The sequence below is a fragment of the Lagenorhynchus albirostris genome, chromosome 4 (assembly GCF_949774975.1).
Source record: "Lagenorhynchus albirostris chromosome 4, mLagAlb1.1, whole genome shotgun sequence".
In the NCBI taxonomy this organism is placed as follows: domain Eukaryota; kingdom Metazoa; phylum Chordata; class Mammalia; order Artiodactyla; family Delphinidae; genus Lagenorhynchus; species Lagenorhynchus albirostris.
In genome coordinates, this window is record NC_083098.1 from 62,306,875 (window position 1) to 62,324,200 (window position 17,326).

At 36.3% G+C, this 17,326-nt stretch overlaps 1 protein-coding gene across 1 annotated transcript; it reads left to right on the forward strand.

The window, feature by feature from the left end:
* On the forward strand, window positions 1-3,853 carry LOC132519078 (UDP-glucuronosyltransferase 2B4-like). Its single transcript, XM_060147037.1, is given in 3 exon segments — window positions 1-730; window positions 1,353-1,501; window positions 3,821-3,853. Coding segments are annotated over 3 exon segments (912 nt in total).
* Window positions 3,854-17,326: the final 13,473 nt, after the last annotated feature.

Sequence of the window (17,326 nt, forward strand, 5' to 3'; positions counted from 1 at the left end):
ATGAACAAGATGTCTGTGAAATGGCTCTCACTTCTGCTGCTACTACAGCTGACTTGCCAGTTTAGCTCTGGAAGTTGTGGAAAGGTGCTGGCACCGCCAATGAACTACAGTCATTGGATGAATATGAAGACAATCCTGGATGAACTTGTCATGATGGGTCATAAGGTGACTGTTCTGACAACTTCAGCTTCCATTCTTATTGATCCCAACAAACCATCTGCTATTAAGTTTGGGACTTTCCCTATGTCTTTAACTAAAGATAATTTGAAGCATAACATCAAGCATTTGGTAGAGAAATGGACATATCTGGCAAAAAATTCGTTGTGGACATATTTTTCATCATTGAGAAGTTTATTTTGGGAACTTTCTGATATGCTTATGAATATCTGTAAAGATGTTGTTTCGAACAAGAAGCTGATGACAAAACTACATGAATCAAGGTTTGATGCTGTTCTTGCAGATGCTGTTGGACCCTGTGGTGAGCTGCTGGCTGAGGTACTTAAAGTACCTTTAGTATACAGTCTCCGCTCCTCTCCTGGCTATTCAGCTGAAAAGTATAGTGGAAGACTTCCATTACCACCATCCTATGTACCTGCTACATTTTCAGAATTAAGTGATCACGTGACATTCACGGAGAGGGTCAAAAATATGATATATGCACTTTATTTTGACTTTTGGTTCCAGACATTTAATGAGAATAAATGGAATCAGTTTTATGGCGAAGTACTAGGTAAGTCATATTTTCAGTTGGTAGCATGAAGTCCTAACTTTCCTAGTGCCTTGGAAGGTGAGTTTGTATAAAGTAACAGAATTTTGTCTCTTATAAGTGAAACAAGGAAATGAAAATATAAAATGATTTCATAAGTATTATCAAAATATTAAATTATAGGGTAAGGTATAACCCTGTTTCCCATTACTCATACAGATTCTCCTCCAGGAAGTCATAAAACACAAACTGAAGCACTTAGGACTTCTCCAAGCAATTATATATCTATATTACTAAACTTCTTTTTTTAACTTAAAAAAAATCACTAGAAACCTCATAAAATGCCTTGATAAATGAAGACAGGTAGATTGAAGAGTTACACACATATTTGTAGCACAAGTATCTAGGTAGCATTTGGAAATTGTTTCTACTTGTGTAGCTCGATTTCTGTATTATATGATATGATATGATACAATATCAATATGGTGTACACTATACACATACATATATATTTGCTTAATTAGAGAACACTTTCAAACATCTTTGGCTATATCATTCCAAGCTCCTTTCCAAAAACTACCTACTATATTCACATGGCAATACTCTCATTTGATCTAACTCTTGTTGTTTTAGTTTATCCTTCCAGGAAGACCGACTACATTATTAAAGACAATGGGGAAAGCTGAAATGTGGCTCATTTGAACATACTGGGATTTTGAATTTCCTCTCCCACTGCTACCAAATTTTGAATTTGTTGGAGGCCTCCACTGCAAACCAGCCAAACCCCTGCCTAAGGTTACCTATTCCTATTTATTGTTTTGTTTACATTGAATTTTCAATAGGAATAATCCTGTGTTCTTTATTTAGAATATTTAATTACAGTGAGAGAGATGTGCGATGCTAGATAAAGTGACTTGCCAATTAGAAACTCATATATTTCTATACCAACGCAAGTATCAGAATTTCATTATCAATACAGAATAAAGTGGAAGACTTTGAGAATATGTCAGTAAAATTATTACTTTCATTATTCAATACATAATAAATCATCAGACTTCATTAAAAGAATTATTATAAAAAATTAAAAGAATAATTATAAAATGACTAGCATATTCCAGAAATAAGTGCTAATATGCAGAGAAATGGTGTAGACGCAGTTTCTGCCATCTGACACTCTACCTGGAAAGATAGAATACCAGCAAGTAGTAAAAACTTTGTGAAATTTTTATAAGGAAAGACCACAACACTAAGGAAACATCCAGCAGGAATCACAGATATTATCCCTGAGGCATTGATAATTAAGACAAGAGCTGAAAGATGTTCAGGATAGGGCAGGGGTAGAAGAAGGCACAAAAGAAAAGCAGGTAGAGTAGTAATGACAGTTTCCAAGAAGTCTAAGTTTAGCCTAAAAAGGAAGAGTTTGAGTAAAGAGGCAGATGATGCTGGAGAGGTAAGTTGGAGACAGATAATTATAAGGAGTTTGAAACATCTAGTAGGAGCATTAGGGAGAAAATTAAAAGGGTAAAGAAAGGGAGAGAGATGTTCACATAAAAAAAAACACACACAGGATGTAGTCACTGGGTTGGATTGTAGAGGGGCAAGAGTGAAAAGGGACACCATTTAGCTGGTTGTTACAAGATACAGGCAACAATGATGGAAAACTAGAATACAATGTTCATAGAGTTATGTCCGCCTTAACTCTTATAATAATAGTACAAACCTCATATTGTTGTGGGGAAAAAATCTGTTAGTATGTATGAAACACCCAAAATGTCTCTGGAACATACTTAGTGATCCAGAAAAAATATTACCTATTGTCTTTATTGTTATTTTGTTGCTATTCCATACTGTCAATAACCCAATGTGTACCAGTCACTTGGATCTAATTTCTAAATTACTAGAAACTGGTTTTCCAATATATCAAGATTATATAATCTAGCAAAGTCCTAAAGAGTAGATATCCCAAGGAGTTGTTTAAAGGTAAATTTTAAGTTTTTAAATGAAAAATAAAGGGAATTAAAATTTTAATACATGTAATAAAATTTAAGTTAAATAAAATATAATTTAATACATTTAAGTTAAAGTTGTTTTATTTTAAGAATTTTTTAAGGTTTGGCTATCTGACCAGCAAGATAAAATGATAAAATTCTTTTCTAAGGATTGAGATTCTTCACTGGCACACTAGCCAAAAAGAACACCATTCTTGAACAATATAAATGTATGACCTAACAATTTGTGGAGCCAAATTCAGCATTTCCTAGCTGTCACATCAGCACTTAAACCATTCCTCATTTGAAATCCCAGGGTTTTACAACTTGCAGAATAAAAGAGATAATTTAGTTTATTAGGATAGGTGTTTTCTGCCTATACCAATCCTATAGAAAACCTCAGTAAAGCTCCCTTAGGGATGTACATCTCAACATCATAGCTGCCTAACAGAATGAGCACAGGGAAAATATACACGGCATATATAAGAACCATAAACTCTGCACATACACTAAACAGCAAATAATTTGTACAACTTGAATCTGAAAACTTCCTGTAGTTTAAAAATACAAAGAATTCTCTTCAGTTTATAGGATGCTATTCCTTATGAAGGAAAGCAAAAATCGAATCTATTTTAAATTGATATGATCTCTTTTAAATTGACTTAAGGGCTTCCCTAGTGGCACAGTGGTTAAGAATCTGCCTGCCAATGCAGGGGACATGGGTTCAAGCCCTGGTCTGGGAAGATCCCAGATGCCACGGAGCAGCTAAGCCCGTGCGCCACAACTACTGAGTCCGTGCTCTAGAGCCTGTGAGCCACAAGTACTGAAGCCCGCATGCCCAGAGCCCATGCTCTACAACAAGAGAAGCCACCACAATGAGAAGCCCACGCACTGCAAAGAGTAGCCCCCACTCACCACAACTAGAGAAAGCCCGTGCACAGCAAGGAAGAACCAATGCAGCCAAAAATAAATAAAAGACGTGGTACATATATACAATGGAATATTACTCAGCCATAAAAAAGAACAAAATAATGCCATTTGCACCAACAAAGTCTGAGATAAGGTTAGTGAAAGTTCTATGCTATCTAACCCTAGTTTTTGAAAGATTTCCCTGTTCTCATTGCAGGAAAGTGATAGCGTTAGTAAGAAGGGAGGTTAAGAGGAGAGGAATAAGGACAAAGAAAAGATGAATAGTAGGATAATGATAATAATTAGTAATAGTAGCTGTTGCTATTAAGTTGCAAAATAAGATTTAAATCCGTCAATGATTGTGAAGATTTCATTATATAAAGAAACTATTCCTTCAAGCTACTAACTTTTCCATTCACTATTAGGTTCTCAGAAAATTTCTGTAATTTTTAAAGAATTAAGACATTTGGCAAAATGCTTCAAGAATCTTAAAAATGCTATAGCCTTTGACTTCATAGTATACTCCTAAGAAACCATACAGAGAAAATTAATCAAGGTGTGCAAAAACAATATTTTGGGCAGTAATTCATAAAAGCCAACACTGGAAGTAATGTAAATATTCAAAATTAAGCAATAATTAAATAAATTATCATGTGCACATCACACCATTACAATCGTTTTCTCAAAGAATTTTTTATTACACTAAATCAACTATAGTATGAGGTTTAGTTGGAAAATAACAGCTATAATAAGATCACAGTTTTCTTGTAGGATAAAAAAATATAAATTAGAATTACAATTTTCAAAATATATATCACAATGTATATTTAGTTATAGGAGTAATTAAGATTAGAATGAAAGCACGAATTTTAGCATAATGCCATCAAAGTCCATCCATGTTGTCAAAAAATGGCAGGATGTCCTTCTTTCTCATAGATGAATAACATTCAGTTCTGTGTGTGTGTGTGTGCATGTGTGTGTGTGTATTATGTATATCACATCTTTATTATGTTGAAGTATGTTCCTTCTACACCCAATATGTTGAGGGTTTTTATCAGGAAAGGATGTTGTATCTTGCCAAATGTTATTCTACATTTATTGAGATGATCAAGTTATTTTAAATTTCATTCTATTAATGCAATGTATTACACTTACTGATTTGGGTACTTTGAACCATCCTTGCATCCCAGGGATAAATCCCATTTGGTCATGGTATATAATCCTTTTGATATGTTCTTGAATTTGACTTGCTGATATTTGGATGAGAATTTTTGCATTTATATTCATCCTGGATAATGGCTTATATTGAAGGTAATACTGGCTTGTAGAATGAGTTTGGAAGTGTTCCCTCTTTCCTCTTTAATTTTTTTGGAAGAGTTTTTGAAGAACTGGCATTAATTATTCTTTAAATATTTCATAGAATTTGTCAGTGAAGACTTCTGGTCCTGGGGTTTTCTGTTGAGAGGTTTTTGAAACTGATTCAATACCTTTACTTATTATGACTGTCCAGATTTTCTAATTCTTCCTGATTCAGTCTTGATAGATTGCATGTTCCTAGGAATTTATTCATTCTTCTTGGTAATGTAATTTTTTGGCCTATAATTCTACACAGTAGTCTCTTACGAGCGTATGTATTTCTGTAGCATCAGTTATAATGTCTCCACTTTCATTTCTAATTTTATTTATGTCTTCTTCCTTCCTTAGTTAATCTAGCTAAAGATTGTCATTTTGTTTATTTTTTTAAAAGACAGAGAAAGACAAATACTAGATGATATCCATTTTATGTGGAATATAAAAAAGTCAAACTTGTAAAAACAGAGAGTAATATGGTGGTTACCAGGAGCTGAGGGGCAGGAGAATAGGAGAGATGTCTTTTAAGGGTACAGATCTGCATCTCATAGAAAAATAAGTCCTAGAGATCTAAGGTATAGTACAGTGAATATGGACAACCATATTATATTATAATCATCAAACTTGCTAAGAGACTACATCTTAATTATTCCAAACACAAGAAGAAATAATTATGTGACATGATAGAGGTGTGAACTATCATGAAAAATGGCTATCCTATTATAATATATTGAATATAAATGTATCAAATCAATACATTATACAACTTAAATTACATAATGTTTTATGTCAAATATATTTCATCTTCAAAATGTACATATCTCTATTTAAAAACACCTTATTGGTAATAAATACTAATCATCTTGAGCCTTCAGTGAGTCATAATCTTTTTGCAATAGTAACATCAACGATCACTGATCAGAGGAAGATCAAATGGTGGTGGAGCAAGATGATGTGGAGCTCACCTCCCCACACAAACACATCAAAAATACATCTACAGGTGGAACAATTCTCATGGAAAACTAACTGGAAAGTGGCAGAACTCCTACAAACCAAGGCTGTAAGTAAGATACACACATAATTGAGTAGGACAAGAAAAAAAGCACCGGTCTGGGACCAATACCCCTGGGAGGGTACTAAGAGGAAAAGAGAGATTGCACAGATGGACACTCACCCTGGGAAGTGAGTGGGTCAAGTCACAGACTGGGCATCCCAGTTATAGGGTCCTACAGGAAGAAGACAAGTTCCCTTGGCTGCTTGGAGAACTGCTGGGACAGATAGAAAGTCTGGAGAAGGCTGGGCTCCACTCGTGTGGAATGCAAGGGTGCTGGCTTGCCAACAGACAGGGCGGAGAGAGGTCAGCCCTAGTGGTTGCTGCCTCACTGGGCTCCCCAGTCCAAGCCAAGCAAACACTCCTACCTCACCCACTCCACACCACAGCTTGGCCCTGGATCTAGGGAGATTTCCCACCAACTGGGAAAAGATTCAATCTTGGGATGCAGAGGTGACCTGGGGCCTGGGGTGTTTACAGGTGGGATGGTGGAGGCCATTGTTGGTGCTTACTAAGACAGCACCCCATAAGAAGCCCAGACTTCTGATGGCAGCACAGCTGCTTGAACTCCTGTGACCACAAGTATGCAATCCCAGATGAGCAAATGCTCCAGTCCTGCCCACTTGATGCCACAACCTAGCACTAGATCTGGAGTGACCACAACAGGGGAAGAGATGTGAATGTGAGCTGTGTCTGAGGTAGCCACAGATGCCTACACAACCAGTGCATCAGACCACTGTAAGCACAGGAGCCCCACTTGCTTCAGTACTCCCCTGCTTTGGGGAAAAGACCCCAGTGCAGGGAGGAGGAAAAACACACACTTAAATGGAACACACAACCAGCTCCAGACAGATTCTCAACCTTCTGCTCCAGCACCTTGGGAGCAGACTCCACCTGTGAAAGGGTAGAGATGGCCACTGAGCAGAGTGGAAGTTCCACCTCACACCCTGCACAGGCTCAGGCTTCTCCATCACCAGCCACAACCCCTACACCAAGGTGATAGCTACCAGCACACCCTAAGGAAATGTGTGACTGGAATCCACATCAAACACAGCCCTCCCACCAAAGGCACACAAGGTCTACATAAGGATGCTTCCACATAAGAACACCACTTCAGGACCACAAAAGGTAACTGTTTCACCTATATTCACAGAGACAGAGCAAGTAAAATGAAAAGGCAGAGAACTACTCTCAATTGAAAGAGCAAGACAAAAACCCTGAAAAAAAATAATGAAACAGAGATAATCAGTCTACCAGACAATGAATTCAAACGGTTGATAATAAAAATGCTAATTGAATTAGGAAAGAGAATTCATCTAAGCACAGATCATTTTAACAGGGAACTAGAAAATATAAAGAAGACACAAACAAAAATAGATAATTCAATATCTGAGATAAAAAGCACTCTAGAAGCAATGAATAGAATACTGAATGACACAGAAGAATGCATAAGTAATCTAGAAAATAGAATGAAAATCACCCAATCAGAACAAAAGACAAATAAATAAAAATAAAGTAACATATGAGATCTTTGGGATAGCATAAAACATGCAACATTTGCATTTTAGGGGTTCCAGAAGATGAAAGAGAGAGAAGTTATCGAGATGTATTTGAAGAAACTATGGCTGAAAAATTCCCAAATCTAAAGAAGGAAACAGACATCCAGGTATAGAAAACACAGAGGATCTGAAACAACATGAACTCAGACAGACCCAGAATAAGACATATCATAATTAATGACAAGAGTTAAAAATAAAGAGAGAATTCTAAAGGCAGCAAGAGAAAGACAAAGAGTCATATACAAAAGGATCACTATAAGGCTATTATCTGATTTCTCTGCAGAAACTTTCAGGCCAGAATGGGGGCAGTATGATCTATTCAAATTCCTGAAAGGGAAAAATTTGCAACCTAGGATACTCTACCCAGCAAGACTGTCATTTAAAATAGGAGAGATAAAGAACTTCTCAGACAAGCAATAACTAAAAAAATTTGGCAATAATAAACCTACCCAAAAAGAAATGTTGATGGGTCTTCTCTAAATGAAAAAGAAGTAAGAACCTATAGGAAAGGGATAATCACAGTAGAAACAGCCAATATAAAGTAAGGATTGAAGATCACTTTTTTTCCTGAAGAGCACTTAAATAAGCCAGTACATAGATTAAAAGACAAAAAAATATTGCAAAAGCAACTATAACTACCATAAACAGTAAAGGGATAAGCATGAAGATGTAAAATATAATATCAAAAACACAAAATATGAGGGAGAGGAATAAAAAATTAATCTCTTAGAATGTGTTTAAACTTAAATGACTATTAGTTTAAAGAAAGTAGATATAATTATGGGTTAACATATATGAACCCCATGATAACCACAAATCAAAAATGTATAATAGATACACAAAAATCAAAAAGATGGATCCCAAGCATACTATGAAATAAAATCATCAAACCACAACAGAAAAACAAAAAGAAGAAATGAACAGAAAAAAACTACAAAAACAACTGGAAAACAGTTTTAGAATGGCAATAAGTCATTAATAACTATCAAAAATTCCTTTACATGTTAATGGACTAAATGCTCCAACCAAAAGACATAGGGCAGCTGACTGGATAAAAAAGAACAAGAGGGCTTCCCTGGTGGCGCAGTGGTTGAGAGTCCGCCTGCTGATGCAGGGGACATAGGTTCATGCCCCGGTCTGGGAAGATCCCACATGCCGCAGAGTGGCTGGGCCCATGAGCCATGGCCGCTGAGCCTGCGCGTCCGGAGCCTATGCTCTGCAACGGAAGAGGCCACAACAGTGAGAGGCCCGTGCCGCCAAAAAAAAAAAAAAGAACAAGAGCCTTCAGTATGGTGCCTTACCAGAGACTCACTTCAGGGCAAAAGACATACAGACTGAAAGTGAGGAGGTAGGAAAAGATATTTCATGTAAATGAAAACAACAAGAAAGCAGAGGTAGCAATACTCATATCAGACAAAATAAACTTTGAAAGGCCATAATGAAAGACAAAGAAGGGCATTATAGAATAATATAGGGAAAACAAAAAGAGGATATTACACTTGTTAACTATACACACCCAATACAGGAGCACCTAAATATATATAGCAAATACTAACAGACACAAAGGGAGGACTTGACAATAGTACTATAATAGCAGGAGACTTTAAAACCCCTCTGACATCAATGGGCCAATCATCCAGACAAATATCAATAAAGCAACAGTGGTCTTAAATGGCACAATAGACCAGTCGAATTTACTTGGTATCTACAGGACATTACTTCTAAAAAAAATAAGAAATACACATTCTTTTCCAGTGCACATGGAATATAGATCACATACTAGGTCGCAAAACAAGCATCAACAAACTTATGAGGATAGAAACTATACCAAGCATTTTTCTGATCACAGTAGCATGAAACTGGAAATCAGCTAAAGAAAGAAAATTGGGAAAAGAACAAACATATGGAGACCAAACCGCATGTTACTACCAAAAATGTGGGTCAACAATGAAATCAAAGAGGAAAAAGGAAAACACCTCAAGACAAATAAAAATGGAAACACAGCTTTCCAAAATCTAGGGGTTGCAACAAAAAGCAGTTCTAAGAGGGAAGTTCATAGTGATGCAGGCCTTCCTCAAGAAATAAGAAAAATCTCAAACAACCTAATCTATCAACTAAAGGAATTAGAAGAACAAAGAAAGCTGAAAGTTGGCAGAAGGAAGGAAGTAATAATCATCAGAGAGGAAACAAATGAAATAGACATCAAAAAACAATAGAAAAATCAAACCAAGAACTGGTTTTTTGAAAAGTTAAACAAAATTGATTAATCTTTAGCCAAGCCCACCAAGAAGAAAGAGAGGACCCGAAAAAACAAAAGAAGAAATAAAAGAGGAGGAATAACAACCAATTCCACAGAAATTCAAAAAATCATAAAAGAATACTATGAACAATTATATGCCAACAAATTGGACAACCTAGAAGAAATGGACAAGTTTCTAGGAGCATATAGCCTGCCAAGACTGATTCAAAAAGAAACAGACAATTTGAACAGACCGATAACTAGAAGTGAAATTGAATTTGAAATTTAAAAAGACTTCCAGGAAACAAAAGTCCAGGACCAGATGGCTTCACTGGGGAATTCTACCAAACATATAAAAAAGAATTTATACCTATCCTTCTCAAACTATTTCAAAAAAGTGAAGAGAAGGCAACACTCCCAAATTCATTCTACAAGACCACAATTACCCTGATACCAAAACCAGTCAAACATAAAAAAAGAAAATTATAGGTGGATATCATTAATGAATATAGATGCAAAAATCCTTAAAAAAATATTAGCTAATGAAAAATATTAGCAAACTGAATCCAACAATACATAAAAAGAATCACACACCATGATCAAGTTGGATTCATTTCAGGGTCACAAGGATGATTCAACATATGTAAATCAATCAATGTGATATACCACATTAACAAAAGGAAAGATAAAAATCACATGAATATCTCAATAGATGCACAAAAAGCAACTGATAAAATTCATCATCCATTCATGACAAAAACTTTCATCAAAGTGGGTATAGAGGGAACATATTTCAACATAATAAAGGCCATTTATGACAAACTCACAACAAACATATTACTCAACAGTGATAAGCTGAAAACCTTATCTCTTAAATTCAGGTACAAGACAAGGATGCCACTCTCAATGCCTCTATTTAACATAGTTTTTGAAGTGCTAACCACAGCAATCAGATACAAAAAGTAAATAAAAAGTATCCAAATTGGAAGGGAAGAGGTAAAACTGTCACTATTTGCAGATGACATGATAGCCTATATAGAGAACACTAAAGTCTCCACACAAAAACTATTAGAACTAATAAATAATTTCAGCAAGGATGCAGGATACAAGATCAATACAAAGAAATCTGTTGCATTTCTATAAAATAATAATGAAATGTCAGAAGAAAGTAAGATAAAAATCCTGTTTAAAATCACATAAAAATAATAAAATACCTAGGAATAGACTTAATCAAGGAGGTGAAAGACCTACAGGCTGAAAACTATAAAACATTGATGAAAGAAATTGAAGATGATTCAAAGAAATGGAACGATATCCTGTGCTCTTGTGTTGGAAGAATTAGTATTATTAAAACTGCCTTAGTACCCAAAGCTATCTACAGATTTAGTGCAGTCCTGATCAAAATACCCAGGACATTTTTCACAGAACTAGAACAAATAATACTAAAATTTATATGGAACACCAAAAGACCCCAAATTGCCACAGCAGTCCTGAGGATAAAGAACAAAGCTGGACGTATAATTCTTCCAGACTTCAGAATACATATATGACAAAGCTACAGTAATGAAAACAGTGTGGTATTGGCACAAAAACAGACACATAGATCAATGGAACAGAATACAGAGCCTGGAAATAATCCCACACACCTATGGTCAATCTCTGAGAAAGTCAGCAAGAATATGTAACAGAGAAAAGAGTCTCTTCAACAGGTGGTGCTGGGAAAACTGGACAGCCACATTAAAAACAATGAGATTAGACCATTCCTGTACAACATTATACAAAAATGAACTCAAAATGGTTTAAAGGTTTAAATATAAGACCTGAAACTATAAAACTCCTAGAAGGGAACATAGGCAGAACACTCTTTGACATAAATCACAGCAATATTTTCTTAGATCAGTCTCCTAAGGCAAAAGAAATAAAAGCAGCAATAAACAAATGACCTAATTAACATAAAACCTTTTGCACAGGAAAGGAAACCATCGGCAGAACAAAAATACAATCTGCAGAATGGGAGAAAATATTTGTAAATTACCTAACAAGCGGTTAATATCCAAAATACACAAACAGCTCATACAATTCATTATCAAAGAAAACAAATAACACAAAGAATGGGCACAAGTCTCAAATAGACATTTTTTCCAAAGAAGATGTACAGATGGCTAACAGGCATTCAAAAATATACTCAACATTGCTAACTATTAGAGAAATGCAAATCAAAACTACAGTGAGGTATCATCTCACACCTGCCAGAATGGCTAGCATCAAAATAGTCTATGAATAACAAATGTTGGAGAGGATGTGGAGAAAAGGGAACACTTGTACATTGTTGGTGGGAATGTAAATTGGTGCAGCCACTATGGAAAACAGTATGGAGGTTCCTCAAAACAATAAAAATATGATCCAGCAATTCCTCTCCTGGGTATATACCTGAAAAAAATAAGAACAGGCTTCCCTGGTGGCGCAGTGGTTGAGAGTCCGCCTGCCGATGCAGGGGACACGGGTTCGTGCCCCGGTCCGGGAGGATCCCACATGCCACGGAGCGGCTGGGCCCGTGAGCCATGGCTGCTGAGCCTGCGCATCTGGAGCCTGTGCTCCTCAACGGGAGAGGCCACAACAGTGAGAGGCCCACGTACCACAAAAAAACAAAACAAAACAAAAAACAGTGAGACTATAAGCAACCTTGTTTTATTGCACTACCCTTTAATGTGCTTTACTGATACTGCATTTTTTTTTTTACAAATTGAAGGTTTGTGGCAACCTTGCATTGCTAGATGATGGTTAACATTTTTTTTGCCAGATGATGGTTATCATTTTTTAGCAATAAAGTGTTTTTTAACAAAGGTACATAGTTTTTTTAGACGTATTGCTATTACACACCTAATAGACTATAATATAGTGTAAACATAACTTAAATGCACCGGGAAACCAAAAATTTCATGTGACTAGTTTTACTGAGATATTTGCTTTATTACAGTGGTCTGGAATTGAACCTGCAATTATCTCCATAGTATGCCTACACATCAAACTAAAAAGCCTCTGCACAACAAAGGGAATCATCAACAAAATGAAAAGGCAGCCTACAGAATGGGAGAAAATATTTGCAAATCATATATATAAGGTGTTAATATCCAAAATATATTAAAAAACTCATACAACTCAATAGCAAAAAAACAAAACCCCAAAAAAATCCAATTAAAAAATGGTAGAAGTTCTGAATAGCTATTTTCCAAAGAAGAGAAACAGATGGCCAACAGGTTCATGAAAAAGTGCTCATGATCACTAATCATCAGGAAAATACAAATCAAAATATCACCTCACACCTGTTAGATTGGCTATTATCAAAATGACAAGAAATAACAAGTGTTGGTGAGGATATGAAGAAAAGGGAACCCTCCTGTACTGTTGCTGAGATTGCAAACTGGTGCAACCACTATGCAGAACAGTGTGTAGGCTCCTCAAAAAACTAAAAAATAGAACTACCATACAATCCAGCAATTTCACTCCTGGGTACTTACCCAAAGAAAACAAAAGCACTAATTCAAGAAGATATATGCACGTCCATGTTCATTGCAAATTTACAATAGCCAAGATGCAGACATAACCTGAGTGTCCATTGATGTCTGAATAAAGAAAGTGTGGCATACACACTATGGAATATTATTCAGCCATAAGAAAAGAATGAAATCTTGCTATTTCTGACAACACAGATGGACCTTGAGGGCATTATGCCAAGTGAAACCAGTCAAAGACAAATACTGTACAATTTCACTTAAATGTGGATGGAATCTAAAAGAAAAATCTTTAAAGTAAAAATTTTATACAGAAAATAGGTTGGTGGTTACCAAAGGTGGCAGGTGGTGGAGGTGGGCAAAATGGCTGAAAGGGGTAAAAAAGGTACAAACATCCCATTACAAAATAAGCAAGTCATGGAGATGTAATTTTAACAGCATGGTGACTATAGCTAACATCATATTGCATATGCGAAAACTGTTGAGAGTAAATATTAAAAGTCCTCATCACAAGAAAAAAACTTACACGTGGTGATGGATGTTAACTAAATTTACTGTGGTGATAATTTCACAATACATAAATACCAAATCATGTACACCTCAAACTAATATAATGTTACATTTCAATTATGCTTCAATTAAACAACAAATTTAAATGAATTTAAAATTTTTAAATGTTTTAAAAAAATTTTGATATTTTTTTCCTTCATTCCTAATCAACATCATATCTCGACTCTTTTGCCAGATTGCACCAGGAAACACATTCCCAAACAGAGGAGAAATAAGCTCTTCCTTCCTCCTCTCAGAAGATTGTGGGCTACTGAGTTAAAAACAATGTGGCTCAAAGCCTGACTTTATTGCATACTAGCAATAAAGTCTGAAGCGCCTACTGGAGAGAGATGATGTAAAGATTAAATGTAACATCATTAAATTTCTCCCTTCCCTTTTCTCCCTTTACCAGATTTTTACTATAAACTCCAATGTGCTCTGAGCACCTTTTCCCCACATCAGCACTTGGGTCGGATGAGTTCAAGTGCAAAGCATAACCCTGTGTCACTTTTTCTTGAGCTGAAATGTAACTTGTTTTATCAAGATGTTTGTCCATATTGATCCTGCACCCTCACTCACCCTCTGTTTTACTCAGATCTATGACCTCTTCCCAATGATTTTTCCTTATTTCTGTAAATCCTTGACTGTACTTACAGCATCTTTGGTTCAAGGCCCAGTGAAGTAGAAAAGTTCCTCAAAGATTACAGAAATCTCTACCCTATTCTATGATGCAAGACAGAACGGGTTGTCCTATTGTTTGTTGGATTTATCCTTAAACCAGTTCCCTGAAGCTGGCAAAATAGTTAAAACATTTCCACACTTCACATTCACATAATTTAGTCCCATGAGATGAAAAAGTATCTATTTCAGTGACTTTCTCCAAAGAGCAGGCAAACCTTTCACAGAAATTCTCAGAAAAACTCCCATGGCATTTCATTGGCCTAAGTATGGTAAACTGCCTAATTTTAAGCCAAGTCCTGGCAAAAGGAATGCCATGCCCTGATTCATGAGTTCCTAAAGGAATGGGATAACCCTGGCCAATCAAGTTCACTCTCTGAGGATGGGGCCAACTAATTCTGAATCACATGGGTTCTTGCAGGGTGGGATACTTTGGTGATAATTGAAGAACTGTTAGGATGGACAAAACAATGAATGGAGGCTATAAAAGAAATCAGTAACATTCACTGTGACTATTATTTAGAATTTATTAGAGTCAATGGATCTGTTCTCAAATTCTCTCTCAAGCTCTATGACCTCACTGCAGTGATGAAAAACAGCTGCTATAGTACAGATAATGTACATTTCTAAAGAGGTCTGCTTACAAAGTAAGCAGTTCTTGTACAAGTTTTTCTACAACAGAATATGATTTTGAAACAAGAAATGACACAAATGGAGATTTCTTATCCAAAAGGAAGTTTATATATAGTAAATATTTTATGTGCATTGTTTTGAAAACAAAAATTTAAAAATTGAGTATTTTGAGCTTAAAATTAATCCCAATAATATTCTATCTCCATAGACTTCAGTTAAAAACTCTCAGAAGGGGCTTCCCTGGTAGCGCAGTGGTTGAGAGTCCGCCTGCCGATGCAGTGGACGCGGGTTCGTGCCCCGGTCTGGGAAGATCCTACATGCCGCGGAGCAGCTGGGCCCGTGAGACGTGGCCGCTGAGCCTGCGCATCCGGAGCCTGTGCTCCGCAACGGGAGAGGCCACAACAGTGAGAGGCCCGTGTACCGCAAAAAAAACACAAAAAACCCCTCAGGAGTTAAGAGGAAAAATACGATTACCCCCATAGTAAAAGAAATACCTTTAATCTAAATAGTATGTTCCCATAAAAAACACATTTCCTAATTTTCTATCAAAATTCTCATCCACTTCTGAAAACCACTACAGATGAAGTGGGTAGTAGGAATTTTTGCACTCTTATAAGCCAGTTGTTTGCCCATTGATTATTTCCAACCAAAAGTACTGAACTCACATTCCAAAATCATTGAGTCCTTTGAAAACTATTTGAGGCTAACTGCAGCCTCCTGTCTTTTGCCACGTAATTAAAAAAAAAGTTCCTTTGCGTGAGTTCAGTGGACGCCAAGATCTGGAACAGTTTTCTGACCTGTTATACCCTGAATATCATTTGTAGGAATGAATAGTCTTTCAGGTGTCACAGAAAAATTTAGGACATAGAGAAGAAACTGAAAGGGAAACACAAAGACTTAAGAGCATGAAAAGGAGAAAAAACTTAGATGACCCATAATACAGAGGATAGAATACTATGAATTGTTTAAGTTCTAAGATACCTATTCCTACTACAAGGAACTTGAAGTCTAAAGGTTTGGATGAATAGTGTCACATGTGCCTCAATTTTTAATATGTACATCAAATTACATTTGGAATGTTTTCTATCCAAATCAAACAAAATTTTAAAAGTTGAGATAAAATGACCCATGTGTGAACAGTCACTCTTACCTTGCAGTCAGGGAACTCTAGCATAGTCAGTGAAATGCTGCAAAAACTCGTATTTCCTTATTATTACATACATCGATGCCTTAAGATCATAATTTTAGTGATAGCACAAAGCAGGATCTATGTCTTTCAGGTGAGTGACCAAGGCATTCTACAGCAGGGTGAAAAGAGACATCCAGGAACAGAAGGAAGCTATGCCTATGATGACAAAATATTCTGAGTGAAAAATCAGACATAGAGATATTAGTTCTATGAGAGAACATGCATTTAACAGCTATCTACTTGTCCATGTCATTTGGGAACTGTCGCTCCTGATGTAATTCCAGTGGCACTGACATAATAGCCCCAGCTTCTCTTGCCTCCAGTGCTGGCTAGTCAAAGAACACCATTTCCCTGGACACACACATTGGATCAGACCTGGCTCCATGAAACCAGCATGGCTATTCAGAGTTCTTTTGTGGAACTGATATGGAAACTTGTTGGAAAAATGGTCTCTCGCCTTCTGACACTGAGAACTATATGGATAATAGAAGCCTGGAGATGGTAATGGCCATTTTTGGAATACTTAAGACTATGCCTGAGAATAAAGTCATTATAGAGGAAAGCAAAGCCAAAAGACAAGTGACATACCTGAATTACATTTCCCTCCCTTGAATTTTTCTCCACCTAATAAAAACCCTGAATTTCTAAACTCTGAATAGGGAATTCCCTGGTGTCCAGTGGTTAAGATTTGGTGCTTTCACTGCGGTGGCCGGGTTCAATCCCTGGTCAGGGAACTAAGATCCCATGCTGCCAAAACAAACAAACAAACAAGAAGACAAAAAGAAAACCACTCTGAATAACAATTTTGTTTGACTTGAACATGCTGCTGATGTATAGATTTTTACAGTCAATATTGTAGAATACATGGAAGAAACTATGCTTCTCACAATAAGGAAGGCTGTCATAAATGTCTTCAAATAGCTAATCAAAATTTCCATTTTACACTTCTATTATTTTGATTTC